Source organism: Xiphophorus couchianus, chromosome 21, assembly GCF_001444195.1.
Source record: "Xiphophorus couchianus chromosome 21, X_couchianus-1.0, whole genome shotgun sequence".
Taxonomy (NCBI): Eukaryota; Metazoa; Chordata; class Actinopteri; order Cyprinodontiformes; family Poeciliidae; genus Xiphophorus; species Xiphophorus couchianus.
This window is the reverse complement of record NC_040248.1, coordinates 9,683,312-9,701,003: the sequence shown is the minus strand read 5'-3', so window position 1 is coordinate 9,701,003 and position 17,692 is coordinate 9,683,312. Positions and strand designations below refer to the sequence as shown.

Here is a 17,692-nt window from a genome sequence, read left to right as displayed (position 1 = left end):
TTCTAGAATATTCTCAACCTGTGTTGTGAGGAGTCACTGTGCACTATAGAAAGATCTGTCTGACAACTCAAAGCATGCTTTGAGCAAGAAGTAATGAAATGCAGGCAAGATTACATAGAAATGCCTCCAACAAACCTAATAAATCAAACGTTGCAATCAAACAGCAACTTTAGAATAATATTTGCTTAATATATGCACAACATAATAGCAGGTACATCTACTCCGAATAGTATATAAAAAAAGGATGGCTTGATGTTTAACAGTACAAAGTGCAAATAAATGCAAGGTGCATAGATACTGTAGCGAAGCTCTGTAAATAACTTGTAGCATTGTGCGCTTTTTGCTGCATAACAGATTAAGTCTGCCTCTGCACAGCCTTTACGGTCAGCACAAACAGTACACAAAGCGGCACTGTTACGTAATTCTGAGTCACACACGGCGCTGCGCGTGCACGGAGGAAGAGCATGCGACTCGGAGGAGGAAACATGCGCAGTAGCGTCCTCGGCGGCAGCATCAGGACCAAAAAGATCCCATAAGCAAACCTGCGATGTGGGACAGAAGATGGTGCGTGTAAACACGGCGAAAGGAATGACAGTTTTGTTTTTCTTGGCGTACGCAGACATTTGACTCCGTTAATCCAGTTTAATCGAGTCTGAGGTCGGATACTCGGTAGCAGGAGGTTGTATTTAGACGCATTAAAGAAAACGCAACGCCTCGGGAGTGTGTTGACCACACATGAAGGTTTCTCCTGATGACGACGCTGTAAACCTGCCTCCGTTCTGCTGCGACTCGCTTCGGGAAGGATTCCTCCACTGTCCAGCCACACATAATAGTGACAATGATGATGACGGGCTTTCTCGTGTGATGGTCGCAGCTTTCTAGTGGGATGCACATCAGTGCTTGGCCGTACTCGCTCTCCGTCGTAATGGCAGCTCTGTACCAGGGCACGGACACCTCCTCCCCCGACAAATTCCTGGCCTTGAAAGACGTGAGAGAAGTGAAAGAGGAGACGACGCTGGACGAGAAGCTCTTCCTGCTGGCATGCGAGAAAGGTTCGCCCATCTTTTATTCCCCCTTTTGAGCTATGTTAGGCTTGTCATGTCCTAGAAGCTCGTATTTACCTGCAGTGATGCAGTCAGGCCAGCAGTAGAACATAATCCGTAAAGCAGGGGGCCTAGATGTGTAACTGTCTGCATGTTACAGGATTCATCTGCTGAGTCTCCACAGCTCCTAACAAGGAGATGAAGCTGATGTGTTAAACGCAGGTCAAATAGCACAGAGGCATGGGCATTCTCAACGAGTCATTGATAAGTTCACAAATTCACCATATAAAGCCTCTGTAAACACAGCGGAGAAACTGTTACTCTGCTTTGAGGGAGATGTTATTGTTAAGCAAAGATTTAGGAGGCTGCTTCCTGTTCTGTCTCTCCACTCTCCTTGTAACTACTGCTGAGGTCTGGAGGCGTCTCCTTAAACATCTTCGAAAGAATCACTTGAAAGCCACTTGTGAGTTTTATGAACAATTTTGTCTTCTTAGGTGACTACTACATGGTGAAGAAGCTGCTGGAGGAGAACCGCCACGGGGAGCTCAACGTCAACTCTGTGGATGTGCTGGGCCGGGATGCGGTGACCATCGCTATCGAGAACGAAAACCTGGACATTCTGCAGCTTCTGCTCGAGCACGGCTGCCAGGTATGTCAGAAATGACCTGCAAATGTTGTTTTGCATGTCACTGAATCTATACTAGAGTTCTTTGTATATTTTATATTGTAATTAAGATTTTTTTATAGATCCTATTTAACACAAATATCAATGTGCTTGGATAACTATTCTTTTTTTGGTAGTTATTCACCCTTTATATTTAACTTGCAAATGGCTGATAGCAAACCTTCTTTGGAATAACACTCTCAGGTAAATTTCATGTCCAATCAAAGTTATAGATCCTATAAATAACTTCCTTTGGCAATGTCTGGAAATTATCTGCAACCAGTTTAAATGAGGTATTTTTCAAATAGGTAGGTTACATGTGAAAAGCCGGTAAATGGTGTGAGTACTTTAGCAAAGCACTTTATCTTTTTCTTTCACTCTGCCTGCTTTTTGGGGGGTTTTTTCCCCTCTTTTTTCTAAAATTGTTTTTCTGGAAGGCCACAGATGCCTTGCTTGTGGCCATAGACTCGGAGGTGGTGGGTGCTGTGGACATCCTCCTCAACCACAGACCAAGACGCTCCTCCAAGCCCTCTATTGCTGTAAGTCCCTTCTTATTGCAGGTGTTTAAAACATCTTTTCAGACTCAAATAACCAAGTACGACAGCATGTCTTTTTTTTTCTTCTTTTTAAAAGTTTTTAATACTTGCTTGCTGTGCTCTTCAGAAACTGATGCAGCGGATCCAGAACCCAGAGTACTCCACCACCATGGATGTGGCTCCTGTAATCCTGGCAGCACACAGAAATAATTATGAGATCCTCACCATGCTGCTAAAACAGGATATCTCCCTCCCTCGGCCTCACGCTGTAGGCTGCGAGTGCATGCTGTGCAATGCTAAAAACAAGAAGGACAGCTTAAGGCACTCCAGGTACATGCTAATGCAGTGACTTATAGCTATTAAAACATGTCATAAAGTGGTTTTCATGATAGCTTGTTGTATGCAAGGCAATCATTTATAGAAAATGTGTAGCAGGAATGCATTTAGCTGCACTTTTAATTGTTTTATGTCTGTCGACACAGAGGATTACTGATGCAATGTGTCACTTTTTCTGCTTAGCAAGAGACAGCATTTAGTATTTGTATTATGTAGTTGTTTTACTCTGACATGTAAAAGAGATTTCAAGTCTAACTTAAGCATAAGGAAAGAAAACCACTGTGTTTTCCCCAGGGGAATTGATATGTTTTGCTTTCGGATTCCATCTTGGATTGAAAGATGTGATTTCACTGAGTTATTTTGCTGGGCAATTTTATTTTCTGTCCCACGCAGCGGTCTAAATGAATCAATGTGTGGCTTCTCTGCCAAGCAACACAGAGCTTTAAGCAGGTTCAGCTCAAGCGACTGTTTATTTTATTCAATGCATATTTCTGATTGTTGGGAAAGTTGAGCCTTAACATTTAGTTTTGAAGCATTTGTAGCAGGACTATGGTTGGTGCTGTAACATTATAACAACTGATGCATCTGTAGCTCAGCAAATTTCATGCTGATCGCCAGTCTTACTGCATCCTTTCTTTGTCATCTTCATAAAGTCTGCTATTAAGATCTTTAACTTCTTCCAATGGCCATTTTTTTCACATGCAATGATTTAAAATTACAAATATTACACCATCCACATTTATTGGAACATCTAGTAAAGATGTGTAAAAATCAATCCATATTTTATTGCAGTAGCATAATCTCACTTTGAATAAGCATTTTTATGGAAAAATGCCATATATACAGTACAGACCAAAGGTTTGGACACACCTTTTAATTCAATGAGTTTCCTTTATATTCATGACTATTGACATTGTGGATTCACACTGAAGGCATCAAAACTATGAATAACACATGTGGAAATATGCACTAAACAAAAAAGTGTAAAACAACTGAAAATACCCCTTATATTCTAGTTTCTTCAAAGTAGCAACCTTTTGCTGTGATTACTGCTTTGCACACACTCTGCATTTTCTTGATGAGCTTCAAGAGGTAGTGACCTGAAATGGTTTTCACTTCATAGGTGTGCCCTGTCAGGTTAATAAGTGGGATTTCTTGCCTTATCATGAAAATAAAGAAAACCCATTTTAATTAGAAGGTGTGTCCAAACATTTGGTCTGTACTGTATATATATATATATATATATATATTGACAGAGAGATATATATATATAAAAAAAAAATATATATATATATATATATATATATATATATATATATATATATATATATATATATATATATATATATATATATATATATATTTTAATTAAAAGGATTCCTGCTGGTCTTCAGTTAGATACTTGACCTTCAAAAGTCAGCAAATGGCTAAAATAAAACAGCCACTTACCTAAACTTTCCTTCCTATTTCCAGCCAAAGCAGTAATCTGGAAAGTGAAATAACTGGAACAGTGATTAACATTTTACAACAACCCATATTTATCTTCCCACCATGCACTTTGAGGGGGACAATAAACAAAACCTCTAAAATGTTCTGTTTGAGAACTGCAGTGAAGAAAGGGATTTACCAAAACAACTATTTGTTGTAAAGTTTAATATATATTTGTTTTTACCAGATCTGACATTCAACAGCAGGTTTATCCAAAACTGCAACTTGTTTTTAATGTTCATCGGAGGTATTTTCTTTTACCATATTCATGTAGTTAGGCTGACTGGAAAATACAGCTGTAGTAAATTATGTCACAGTAGTTACTGGAGGTTTTTTGTTGTTTTCCTTCATTTTATATGACCTTTGTTTTTATTTTCCTAAATAAGCAACTATGATATGTAATTGCACACCAAAGCAGTTACACAGAATTAATGAACTTTAATTAGTTTATACAACATGTGCCCTAGTATTGGCTATGTGCTGTTTCAGTTGAATTCTAATTTTGAGGCAACTTCAATCCTCTTTTCTTTTTTTTTTTAAATAAAACTTTGTCCTTCAGGTTCCGACTCGACATCTATCGCTGCCTGGCGAGCCCCTCTCTTATCATGCTGACCGAGGAGGACCCCATACTACGAGCATTTGAGCTTAGCGCAGACCTGAAGGAGCTCAGCCTTGTCGAGGTTGAATTCAGGTGAAAATATTATTTACTCATTAGCCGTCTCTCTGTCAATCTTTTCAACTCTCAGGTAATTTGTCCAGCCATAAATTGCCATAAATTCATCTTTCACTTTTGGATTTATCCTTTAAAAAATAGTTAAATAACACTGTTACTTCTGTGAGTAATGTTCTCCTAGCAGGGCCTATCTGTTACTTCAGTCTACAAAACTATGGAATTTTAAAGTAAAATCTGTGCAGGTCTCTCCCTACAGCATAAACAATGATGCTATAATAAGCTATAGAACTGAACAGGATATGTTTAAAGACCAATCTCTACTGTAGGAATGACTACGAAGAACTGGCGAAACAGTGCAAAATGTTTGCCAAGGATCTTCTGGCTCAGGCTCGAAACTCTCGAGAGCTGGAAGTGATTCTCAATCACACCTCCAGTGAAGATCATGTTGACAAGAGGGGCCTGCTGGAGGAGCGCATGAACCTTAGCCGGCTTAAGCTAGCCATCAAGTACAACCAAAAAGAGGTAGGCTAGAGAAAGTCTGTAACTCCAAAGCTTACAGGTTTTATTACTTTTGTTATTTATCTCCTGTACTGTACTTGCTGTCATATTTATGCTCTCTACAGCAGCACGTTGTGGACTTGTCTTTAGGGAACAAAAGTTTGGCAGTTTAAAGTTCCTCCTTAAGGCAACAGCAGTCAAAGATAGTCTAAGTTTGAAGCTGCTAAATGATTTAAGCCTGCAAGGTTCTGTATGAAAAATGTACCTTGTATTGTACAGCTAGCAGCCCAGTGCCTCCTACTTTAGAATAAAACATTAACACAGTTATATATAAAGCTGCACACGAGAAATAAGTACATAAGAATCAGTGAGAAAAATATATATATTTTAATAGCTTTTTATGTAGTATGAGAAAAAAATGCTAAACTTGTAGTGCCTTGTAAACATATTTACACTTCTTAAATGTTTTTTTATATTTTCTTACACTCTCAAAGTTGTGTATGTAGCCATAATCAAGAAATTAGAATATTATTGAAAACTTCATCTATCTCAGTGACTTAATTCACTAAGTGAAACACATTACGTAGATTAATAGTTACACACAGGCTGGTGTTTTCAAGCCTTTATTGCTGTTAATTATGATGATTTTCCTCTTACAGCTAATGAAAACATGACATTAAAATTATAATATTTAATCAGACCAATTAAAAAATATATTTTAATACAGAACTATGGGCTTAATGAAAAGTAAGTTTAATACTAGCTTGTTATTTTCAAAAGGTGCTTTAAATCAGAGAACACATGTAATTAATTGAATATAACAATATTTCATTGGGGTTTAACGTGATTGATTGACACAAAGTTAAGCATAGTTGTAAATAAGAATAAAAATGATACTTTATAAAGCAGTCTTATATATATATAATTTTATTATTATTATTATTATTATTATTATTAATAATAATGTATTTCTTCTTATTTCTGTCAATTCCTGTGTTGTCCATCTTTACAGTTTGTGGCTCAGTCCAACTGTCAGCAGTTCCTCAACACCGTCTGGTTCGGAGAGATGGCCAGCTACCGACGGAAGCACACCTGTTTGAAGATGGGCACGGTCCTGAGCCTGGCGCTGCTCTGGCCGCTCCTCTCTGTGTGCTACCTGCTGGTGCCCCGCTCCCGAGTCGGCCAGATAATCCATACGCCGTTTGTGAAGTTCATCATCCACAGCGCCTCCTATTTCACCTTTCTGCTGCTGCTCAACCTGTATTCTCTGGTCTACAATGAGGGCAAGAAGAACACGATGGGCCCCGCACTTGAGATGATTGATTACCTGCTGATCCTCTGGATCATAGGTAAGGTATCTATCTGATGAAGGATGCATTAGGTGTGGTTTGGTATGAATACATAACAAACAAAAGAGGTCTAAAATGTGTAGAGAAAAACTAATGGTGAACATCACCCTGGACATAATCTACATGTTGAAAAGCGGTGGTGGCAGCATCATGCTGTAGGGATGCTTTTCTTGCCAAGAATAAGTAGGCTGGTCAGAGCTGTTGATGAGAAGATGGAAGGAGATCTGTTAGAGGATGCAACAGGTCTTAGATTTCAAGAAAGATTCAGCTTACCGCAGGAAAAATAATCATGGGCTTGTAATCATGGGCTTGAATGGTCTATTCAAAGTCCGAACACAAATCGAGTCACTAAAACTGATGTTCATAAACACTAATCTGACAGAGTAGTAATTATTTTGCAAAGAAAATTTGACAACATCTAACTATTTAAATTTTTGCAAAGCTAATAGACAAATAGGGACGAGGGAGGATTGCCGGTTCGATTCACAGTCTGCCCACCCTCGTAATTTGTCTCCCTGGGCAAGATACTTCACCCAACTTGCCAGCTGGTGTTGGTCAGAAGGGCCGACTAACACCAACGAGTCATGACAGTCGCATGGCCGCAATTTTGCAGCCTCGCCTCTGTCAATCTGCCCCAGGGCAGCTGTAGCTACAAACCAGCAGTTAGTAAATTACTGACTATCAGGGCTCTCAATTCAACTGCACGCCACAGTTGCAAAACATGTTATTTTCCCTCTACTTTTATTTTGGTCCATCACATTATGTCCTAATAAAATGCATTATACACATTTAGAAAAGTAAAAGATTTCCAGCTCTTGCAGCATGAATATTTATGCAAGACACCAAAATTACATCCCCCTACTTGCTTATCAGAGGCAGCTAAAAAGTCACATTTATAAATGGACCGTCTCTGGAGAGCAACCTCCCTCCCTACCTTTCCCGTCTGCCAAGAAGCCATTATCATCATGCACTTTGGGTCTCGTTAATGGCTCTGGCTTCTTGCTGGGATGTTTGTAAGTGGCTGTAAAATCCTGCTTTTTTTCCCCCAGCTCATTGTGCTGTAGGTCTCATTCCGCTCACCGTTTGGTTGATAAATCATTCTATTAACAGCACCTGACAGGTAATAGAATTCTGTAGAAGAAGCAGTGAGATTAATTTGTTAAATGTTATAGAAATGGATGTTGGGACGTTTTCAATTTGACGTCAGTGGAGTCACGACAAAAAAGTGAAATTGGGTTCTACATGTGTTCCACAGAGGTGAAATAATTCTTTATCTATTGCAAAAGAACATCAGAGATCAGGTTGAGTATTTGTCATTTCAAAAGATGTGATCTGCACACCAGGAATTAGGTTGCATTAATACAACATTCTCTGTTAGGCAAATAGAAAAGAAGTGTCCATGATTGCCCTTCTCTAAAATATTTTGTTAGCAGGATGTGAGCAGCTATCAAACTCCCTGCATGAGTTTGATCTTTACACCCAGCAATTATTTTTTCTGCTCTTTGTTGTTCGCTGTTTGTCTCCTGCTGCACCCATCTTCTCGTATTTCTCCTTCTCCCTTGAGCCAGTTGCCTCCCATTAATGGAGAAATCAGATGCTGTAAGAGTGTGTGTGCCTTTGCACTTGGCTGCATGAATGTGTCTTAATGTTTCTCATGTTGTGTTTGTGTGTCTCATTTCTCAAACACAATGAGTGGGTGAAGAAACAGCTATTAGGGTTTTCTGTGCCAAAAGCTGTCACTTCTTTGCTGGCTTCCTTTTAAAACCCCTGACAGATAAGTCATCTCTGAATCACAGTATAGAATAATTACACATTGGCTGTTTTTATAACCTGTTTACATGCAGAACTAATGGATTTATTATTTTTTTTCTGAAGAAAGCTACTTCCCATTTTTATTAAATGCCACACGGTTCCCTAAATACCACTGGACACACATTTTTCTTCTCTTTAAATACCAATTTTTGCATCTCATTCACCTTGTGTCTCCTATATCTGAGTATGAGAGATGACTTATGGTTAATCTGAATATGTTCCACATAGCTGCAAAAATCAGTGTGTCTGTTATGTGAGTGTATCTGATGGTCAATTTCTGCACCCTTGTAGGAATGGTGTGGTCGGACGTGAAACGTTTGTGGTACGAAGGGCTGGAAGACTTTCTGGAAGAGTCCAGGAACCAACTGAGTTTTGTGATGAATTCTCTCTACCTGGCAACCTTCACTCTTAAAATAGTTGCTCATAGCAAGGTAATAGCACATTACATTGTTTTTTACATTGAAAACATAGCTAAGATCAATAGAAATAGTTCTGCTTGGAATTTTTCAGTCATAATGAAATCAATTCTGATAATTTCTGGGTATTAATTATTTATTTTAGTGCTATTTTTATAAGATTAATGAGACTGTACTATGAACAATGTCAACGATTTTCAACAAGAAGATTTGAGTGCAAAAGTTGCTAAATTCTGGATAGATATTCGACCACTGTCAAATGCCAAAACTTTTAAATAGGTAACCTTTCTATCAGGGATTTGTTTTTTAAGTCCACACATTTTGAATGGGATTAATGTTGTAGCCATTCCAGAACCTTAATTTTACGCAGCTATGACAACTTAATAACAAGTTTTAATGCATTCTTGGGATTGTTGTTCTGTTGGAACATTGAACTGTGTCCAAAGTTTCAATTGTCTGGCCCAAATTGTGTCCTTCATTATTTAGGATGTTCCAGAGCAAAACATAAACTCCAGAGATTGCTTTTTGCTTATTTACTGAACAAATCAAATCCTCCCTTGATCAGAAAAAAGTACCTGGAGCATTGATCTAGCCTTATCATTTTCCCTGTGCTTCAGTCCTGTTATGCTCTAGCATCCATGTTTGGTTTTCTTTCTGCGTTGAGCAGGGTCTGTTATCCTCTAGATTTCAGGTTTTATTTTTTGAATAAAAAATATTCATATTATTTTAAACAATTAGGTTAAGTAAAAGGGTCACCACCAACAACACCCACATTAACAAGAATTGCCTGCATCAGGGTTATTTTGCTCTGTTTAATTTTGAGACTGCCACCAAGTGGAAGCAAACAGCAGTACCATTCATCATGAACAGATCTGTGCAAAGCAACAGCACTCATTGACACAGTAGATTATTTATGTTTCCTTAATGGACCAGGAAGGGAGGAGAGTGGAGGCTGGATGTAGCCAACCAGTTAAAGAGCTCTAATCAGACGACAGCTTTACAAGGATCTCATCAATAGTTGTAATATTTCTGAGAAAAGAGTTAACTAATGGTAATCTTTTTTCTCTCCCTTATTATTCTCCTCACTGTGTGTGGGAGAAAATTATGGGTCCTCGTCCAAGCCAGTGGCTAACAGGAATATGTCTCTGTGTGATATCATGGATTCCCTCTAAAACAAAAAATATTGGATTGTTGAAAAAAAAAATCAATATACCCTAATCAAAAGCAAAGTGTTGCTTTTTTTTCTGGTTTTTTTATTGAAATTTTTTCCCCCAACTGAGTAAGTATACTCAAATAAAAAATTTGATTTTTCTACACAGGCTCCTTGCACATTTTCAAGGGGTGCCAAAACTCCACGTTGTCCTGTTTATAAGATCAATGTTGCCCCAAGACGGACTTATTATTTGTGCTAAAACTATCTGTGGTTTAGGATTTCAAAGCACTGAAATGTTCCTGACACAAGTTTCCAACTTTAAGACAGTTTTTCCTTGATCTGCAGTTCAAAAATGATCCAGACACAGAGAGGAAGAACTGGGACGCCTTCCATCCCATCCTGGTTGCTGAGGGCCTCTTCGCCTTCGCCAATGTTCTGAGTTACCTGAGACTCTTCTTCATGTACACCACCAGCTCCATTCTGGGGCCACTGCAGGTTAGCAAGCACTTATGTAAGGATTATGAAGCTACTTTGTTTTTTCTTTTTTTATTATATTTTTGTCACACTTGCGCAGACAGACGATCACATCGCCCACTCTCTTCCGCTCTCTGTTAATGTGATAACTTGAGGGCAAGCCCACTCTAAATATCACACCAGCTGTGCTATTCTGTCTGATACCATCGTCATAGGCATTAAGTAGAAGCACATAGAATTTTTGTAGAGGATGATTTTTTTCCTGTTTGTTAATAAAATTACTCAGCATACTAAACCGTACTAAACCTTCACAAATTGTTATTTATATATTATATATATATATGTATGTGTCTGAATGTGTCTGAACACACATATATATATATATATATATATATATATATATATATATATATATATATATATATATATATATATATATATATATATACAGTATATATATAAGTCCAATGGTTGAGAATACTTTCTCAAGGCACTGTAAGTTAGAGTCAAACAAAAAGCGTTCAACACATTTTTCCGTCCATGAAAACTTTAATTAGTTTCATTAGTCTTGCTAGTTTTCAGTGGAAATCTGTAAACTTTTTAGCAGTACAATTGCTCTGATTAAAACAACTAAAATCTAAGCATCAGCGTGTGAAGTCTGGATTTTACGTTTTCCACTCATTCTCTCCTGTTATTTCAGGGCCATCTGTGCTCCCTGATCTTAAATCATAACATTGCCTTCTTGGAAGATTTACAAAAACAACCAGTGTCCAGATTTCATCTGGGTGTCTAGAGTTTTATTTTCTCCCCATTATGTGTGTGTGTTCTGTGTTACGTAAAGCAGTCCTCAGGTATGCACTGACATATTTCTATGAACAGCTTCCTGTCATTAAGTCTTGGTTACAATTTGTGGTTGGATAATAAACACTTAATTCCCCACTGCAAGCAGTAAACATGCAGGTTCCAGCTTAAATCTCTTTTGCCTTTCTGCTTCATCTCTTCCCCGTCTTTCTGCCTCACTCATGCATCAACACGTGGCCTGGCAGGATGGAAAAATGATTAGCTCTGGAAACAGACGCTGTACTCACATGGCAGACACACCTCTCTCAACAAATGTGCACCCCCCCACACATTTCAGCACTCTCATGATATCTGACCGAGACAGTCTTCCACTCAGCCACACCCAGACATCTCCCTTTTCCATGCAGACAGTGACTCATGATTATGGGGGTTGCAGTCATACTTCCCCCCCGTGCTGAGTTTGGAAAGGATGATTGGATGTGTGTTGAGCTTGCTCGCGGCTCAGACTTAACCTCACTGACAGTATTAATCCATCATACCTGATGGTTAACTCCATACAGGAATGCACTTGAGAGTACAAACACAAGCTGTAGCCTAGCTATGCAATATATCTTATTTTAATAGGGTTCTGAGTAATTGCTGGGGGGAGATTACATTGTAAGTAGTAAAAGAAAATGTACTGTAAAAATTGCCAATATTCACACTGAAACATCCTGTTCTTCTTTGTGTGTATTTTATGGTGTTGTATGGAGATGTTCCTCCAAACTTACAAGTAACACTGGTGTGCAAAAAGCCTAGACAAAATGCTGTTTTATTGCAGACTGAAAAAGTTAGGAAAATACAAGTACACCCATTCAGACGGCTTATGTCATGCACAATAACAAGATTCTCAGGGCCTCTAGAAAACAAACACACCCACATTGTCACTGATCTTCCGTTGTACTTAACAGTGGAGTGCTTTAACACATATATTTGTTTGTTTTACAGCTGGCCCACATGGAGTGTTTGTGCTTAAAAGGTTGTCTTAGTCTCAAGCAAGGCACACAGTTCCAGTTAAAGTCCCAATAGAGTTTAGCAAACTTCACACCTTCACCGTTTTGATGGCAACCTCCTGGCATATCTCCTGAACACCGTGGGTATGGAGATAGCATCTAAGACAGGGGTCTGCAACCCATACCATACCAAAAAGATTTTTTTTTTGCCTCCTGCTAAATAAATTTTGTCTTGAACCACAAGAACTTAATGACCCTTCCAAAAAAATATATGTCTTGACAAGTTTTAAAATAGTTGAATTTTCAACTACAGTATTCACCCATCACCAATACCCCTTTATATTGATGCCTTCATTTTTTATTTTCTTTTTCTACTTTTTCTACTAGGATTGCCATAAAACTTTAATATTTAAACAGGAAAACTGTATTTGGCAGTGTTTGAGCTACACATTAAGCCTTTTCAGTTAATGTTAGGGGCAATTACATCCGGGCTCTGTTTGTACGGTTACTAAACTGGGCTTTATGTCATGTTTGCCAAGGAAGGGTACAACCTCAACTCAGCTCTTAAATCACCCGTGTACATAGTGGCTGGGGAATTTATATATGACAAGAGAACAAATCATGCTAACAGACCTACCCTTCTGCTCAAACACGCTGGTCATCATTCACCCCGCGGTGCAGGCAGAGCGGTCACTCTGGAAACACTGTAGGCTTGTGATGTTGTTACGGTGACAAGCTTGTTTGTTTGAGCATCCTTTCTAACCGATAAGGCCACATAGATTTAGAAATAGCAGGCTTCCAGTAACCTTTGAGGACATTTTCTGTCCCTTTGTTTTCCCTCATATACACAGGACCCAGAGCTTCCCAGCTGTTTTTCCACTTCCCTGTGTGAACACTTGTGCTTTGCAAAAATAAAGATGTAAAAATAGGCAACCAGGGTACATAAAGTAGTAAAGATGGATCAGAACATCCTGCTTAGCTTCCTGTGGAGCAGTGTTTTTATTTGTTTTTTGCTTTATATGCCTGAGTAATCCTTCTTGGCCTACATGCATTGTAAATATGTACTTGTTGTATATACAATTGTTTATATTGTTTATTAGTACTTGTCTTATGGTATTCTATTCTATTTTATTCTATTCTGTCTACTCTATTCCCGACGTACATCAATTAATTAGCCAGAGACCAAAATAATATTTTTTCCTTTATTAGCTTTGATTTGTGATTATCATGTCAAATATTTACTTTTCTTCTTCTAATTAAAAGCATCAAAATAAGGAACTCACATTATTTCTGGTATGTGAGCACATCAACCCACTCTGTGTGCTTTTTTGCATTTATTTTCACTAAATAAAAGTCAGATAAAGATTGGGGGCATATGCTTTGACAAACAAATCATTTTCTGTTGGATTTAAAACTTCTCCTTCTGTAAACAAACCCACAGCGATTTTTTTCTTTTTGTGTGTGTGTGTGTGTGTGTGTGTGTGTGTGTGTGTGTGTGTGTGTGTGTGTGTGTGTGTGTGTGTGTGTTTATGTGTTGTTTCAAATGTGTTACAGTTCTAGTGTTATTGGGGAAAAACTATGAATTGGCACATTGAATACCAGAAATCGGTATTGGCCTGGAAAAACTTAATTGGTTCATCTCTGGTCATTAATATTTATGTAGAGACAGGCGTACTTCTATTTATTGATTCTAGCATGTAAAACTAAAGGTTACAATAACACTGTTGTATTATATTTCTTTGACTGACCTGTGTTACCAGCACTGGAATGACATATTAATGTCCCACAGATTTCCATGGGTCAGATGCTGCAGGAGTTTGGAAAGTTTCTGGGCCTCTTCCTGCTTGTGTTATTCTCCTTCACCATTGGGCTGACCCAGCTCTATGGAAAAGACCATGCTAAAGACACAAAGGACCAGATTAAGCAAACCAAGGACTGTGAGGGCATCTTCTGCCAGCAACAGAGCAACGATGCGTTTCACACGTATGTGCAAACGTAAAGCAATTTTTAAGACAATGATTACTATTAAAATTGCTCATTAAGAGATATTAAAATTATACTGAAGAACAAATACAATGCAAGATTCATTGTGTATGCACAACTATTAGATTAGCTAGTATTTTGTATATATTCCTATTTATGGTTGAAATTATCCAGAGAACTTAACATTGAAAAAGGGGATATGTATCATAATTTCCAAAAATTATTTCCAGCTGTTAAATGTCCAAAATCAGATATCCATGCTGTGTCCACTAAAAAGGAAAGTAGTGATACCAAAGACTCCTACTCCAATGTGTTGTTAAAAAGTTGTGGTTTATTTGCCAGTTTTTCCAGTGAAGTTGAGGAAGTTCAGGCAAACAAGCTGCGGGTTGGAAAGCTAAATGACTAACACCCAAACCAGGGGTGTAAATGGCACTCATTACCTGTAATTTCTAACAGTTTCAAATGAAAACAATATGTATTTCTGGCAGCTGAGCAATGTAATTTCTGCTCCAGATGAAAATCCTCACCTTTCTACATATGTACAAAAGTTAAAGGAATATTGTATACTATGTATTTTTTTCACTTAATGAACTTTATGGTCAGAAACAGTGCATTTGGTCACCTTAATGGTCTGACTGCTGTCCCTCAGTTCTGTGCTGTATTTTTGTAGATTCTAATATTCCAGTTGTCTCATATTATTGGGACAATAAGTGTTTTTAAACAGAGAGACTGCCTTTGGTATCTGACCTCTTAAACCCATTTACTTTCTTGGGAAAAGTGTGGAGTCTGGTGCATTATTTCTCTTGACATTAAGTGACCATCCATCGCTTTGTCATATTCCCCTTACTAAGGTCATTTTTTGTTGGAAAAACAGTATTTTTTTTTAAAGATAACAGGCAATTGCACCTTCAGATTCCAGATGGCCATCTATCGTACTGCCTTTCTGTTATAAACAGCCAGAAATAAAAAGGATGTGATTTATTTATATTTTATGCTTTGAAGCTGAGGTTAAAAAGTATTTTTTTCTGTCACTTTTAAGCACTTAGGTTCTAAATTAAAACCACACCTTTCTTTCCACTACAAAAGTGATTCCAACACACTGGTTCACATCCACCCTGCAGCTTTCAATGATGGCTACAGAGTTGGAATTTATAGCTAGGTTAAAAGTGTACAAGCAGTTGCATAAGTGCCAGATGTTTGGCCGGCAGCCATACTTGTATTTATGTACTATTGTCTTCTATTTTCCAGGTTTATGGGGACCTGCTATGCTCTGTTCTGGTACATTTTCTCCTTGGCGCACGTCGCGCTCTTCGTCACCCGCATCAGCTACACAGAGGAGCTGCGCTCCTTTGTTGGTGCCCTGATCATAGGCACCTACAACATCGTGGTGGTTATCGTGCTGACCAAACTGCTCGTGGCCATGCTCCATAAAAGTTTCAGACAAATTGCTGTAAGTTTAAACATCATTTGGCTCAGCAGTTGTCTGAAGCAATTTGAGTTAATCTCAGAGCTGAAAGCAGCATCTGCTTTCACTTACTGTTAATAATAGATGTGGCTTCAAGTCACCCTGAAATGCTTGACAGATGGCAAATGATTTCTTTGTTTGTTCTTTGAATAATTGTTTGAGTCTTATTAGATTAAACTGGTGATTTTGCTTTTACAAGGTAGTTTCACTTGAAAAGTTAAAGCTTCAGAGAATGAAGGGTAATTTTTTATGCTTTATGTAGAATCATGAGGATAAGGAGTGGAAGTTTGCACGGGCCAAACTGTGGCTCAGCTACTTTGACGACAAGTGTACCCTGCCCCCACCTCTCAATGTCCTAACCTCACCAAAAACCGTCTGCTACCTGGTGACCAGCCTAAGGAAGTGGATCTGTTCTCACACTACAAAGGGCAAAGTGAAGAGACAGAACAGTCTCAAGGTGAGAAAGCTAATCACAGTCATGCCTGTCATCATAAAACTTAGCATCCTACATTCTTAGCAAACATATTTACTTTAGTCTGGAAGTTTATTCAGATACTATTTGCTAATTTAAATAACTTTTGGCAACCCTTTCAAATAAGGCTCAGTTGTTCAGTCATTATCTAATTGTACCATCATGAATTTTGACATTTAATGTGCTGAATAAGGAAAGTATTTCACTTTTTGCAACTTATCCTTTTTGTTGTAAAATGATGATGGGCCTCAATTATTTTTGCCTGTACAGAGTTTATGGAGGTTTTAGTTATAAAAAATATTAAGAAAGAAAGCCAACTAAATTGTAGGGCTTAAAAATTGCCAAAATTGACTTCAATCTGAAAGTCAATATATGTGCTTTCCTTCTTGTAATGAGTGTTTTTTAGCATGCCTCTTGTAGTAAGCAATTTATTACAAGTGCTATAGGAGTGCTACGGTTAAGTAATTAGGGTGGTTTTACAGTTTTACAAAATTCTTAGGCTTGTTCTGCTAGGTTAGAAACCTGGCTACACAGATTTCAGTAGTTTACTAAACTTCTTATCAATTAATCATCAAGAGTATTTCATTAATTTAAAGTAGCACATGGCCGCTATTTTTGCTCTTACACCATATAGAAGCAGAACGGATGCACTTAGTTTTTCACAGACCTTACATTTTGTCATGCTCTTTGATTTTATAAAGATATTAAAACACTACAGTAGAGCTAACAGAGTGTCCACATTATTTTTACCATGACCTCTGAAGGTATTGAAAACTGTAACTAGATATCTATGGTTTCCACAATGTCTCACCATGAGTCTGAAGTCCATCAGTGTGGTCACCTTGCAGGAGTGGAAGAACCTGAAACAGAAGCATGATGAGAACTACCAGAAGATCATGTGCTGTCTAGTACACCGCTACCTGACCTCCACCAGGCAGAAGATGCAGAGCATGGATCAAGCCACGGTGGAAAATCTGAACGACCTGCGCCAAGACCTGTCCAAATTTCGCAACGAGATGAGGGACCTGCTGGGCTTCCGGACATCCAAATACGCCATGTTCTACCCAAGGAGCTAAGGCAAAAAATAAACGAACAAACAAAAGCAGACTCTTTCCTCTTCCTTCCTTCTTGATAAAATCTTTGCTTCATGTTTAACTGGGAGTCCCCCAAGCATGTGCAATAACTCTGCTCTTTGAAGTCTCTGGGGTAATTTTAAAACCTGGACCTTTATTAAGGAAATATGTATTCACCAAAGCCTCAAGACTCAGGCCCCCTCTTTGTTCAGCTATGTAACCTTTACTTTGTAAATAAAGAAAGCCATTCTTTTCAACAGGAAAAAAATAAAAGATTTGTGGAAGATTTGGACTTTCTTGGTGATGACTTGCTTAAAAATCTGAGATAAAGCTAGGGTGTTTCCTTTATAATTTTACTTAAAGGCAGTGGGTGTGCTGGGACTCCACCCTCTCTGATGTAGAGGGGGGGAAGTTTTTTAAAAAGATCTATAAACATGATTAAAAAGTGTATTAGCTTATTTTCC

General features: G+C 38.2%; 1 protein-coding gene across 1 annotated transcript; it reads left to right on the top strand.

Moving 5' to 3' along the window:
• The first annotated feature begins 302 nt into the window (after positions 1–302).
• On the top strand, positions 303–17,532 carry trpc1 (transient receptor potential cation channel, subfamily C, member 1). Its single transcript, XM_028005292.1, has 13 exons — positions 303–1,052; positions 1,538–1,692; positions 2,145–2,246; positions 2,371–2,573; positions 4,627–4,758; positions 5,067–5,262; positions 6,251–6,587; positions 8,691–8,830; positions 10,314–10,463; positions 14,025–14,218; positions 15,467–15,668; positions 15,946–16,140; positions 17,004–17,532. Exons 1-13 carry the CDS (start codon positions 887–889, stop codon positions 17,229–17,231), a joined length of 2,400 nt encoding a protein of 799 aa, XP_027861093.1. The 5' UTR covers positions 303–886; the 3' UTR covers positions 17,232–17,532.
• Positions 17,533–17,692: the final 160 nt, after the last annotated feature.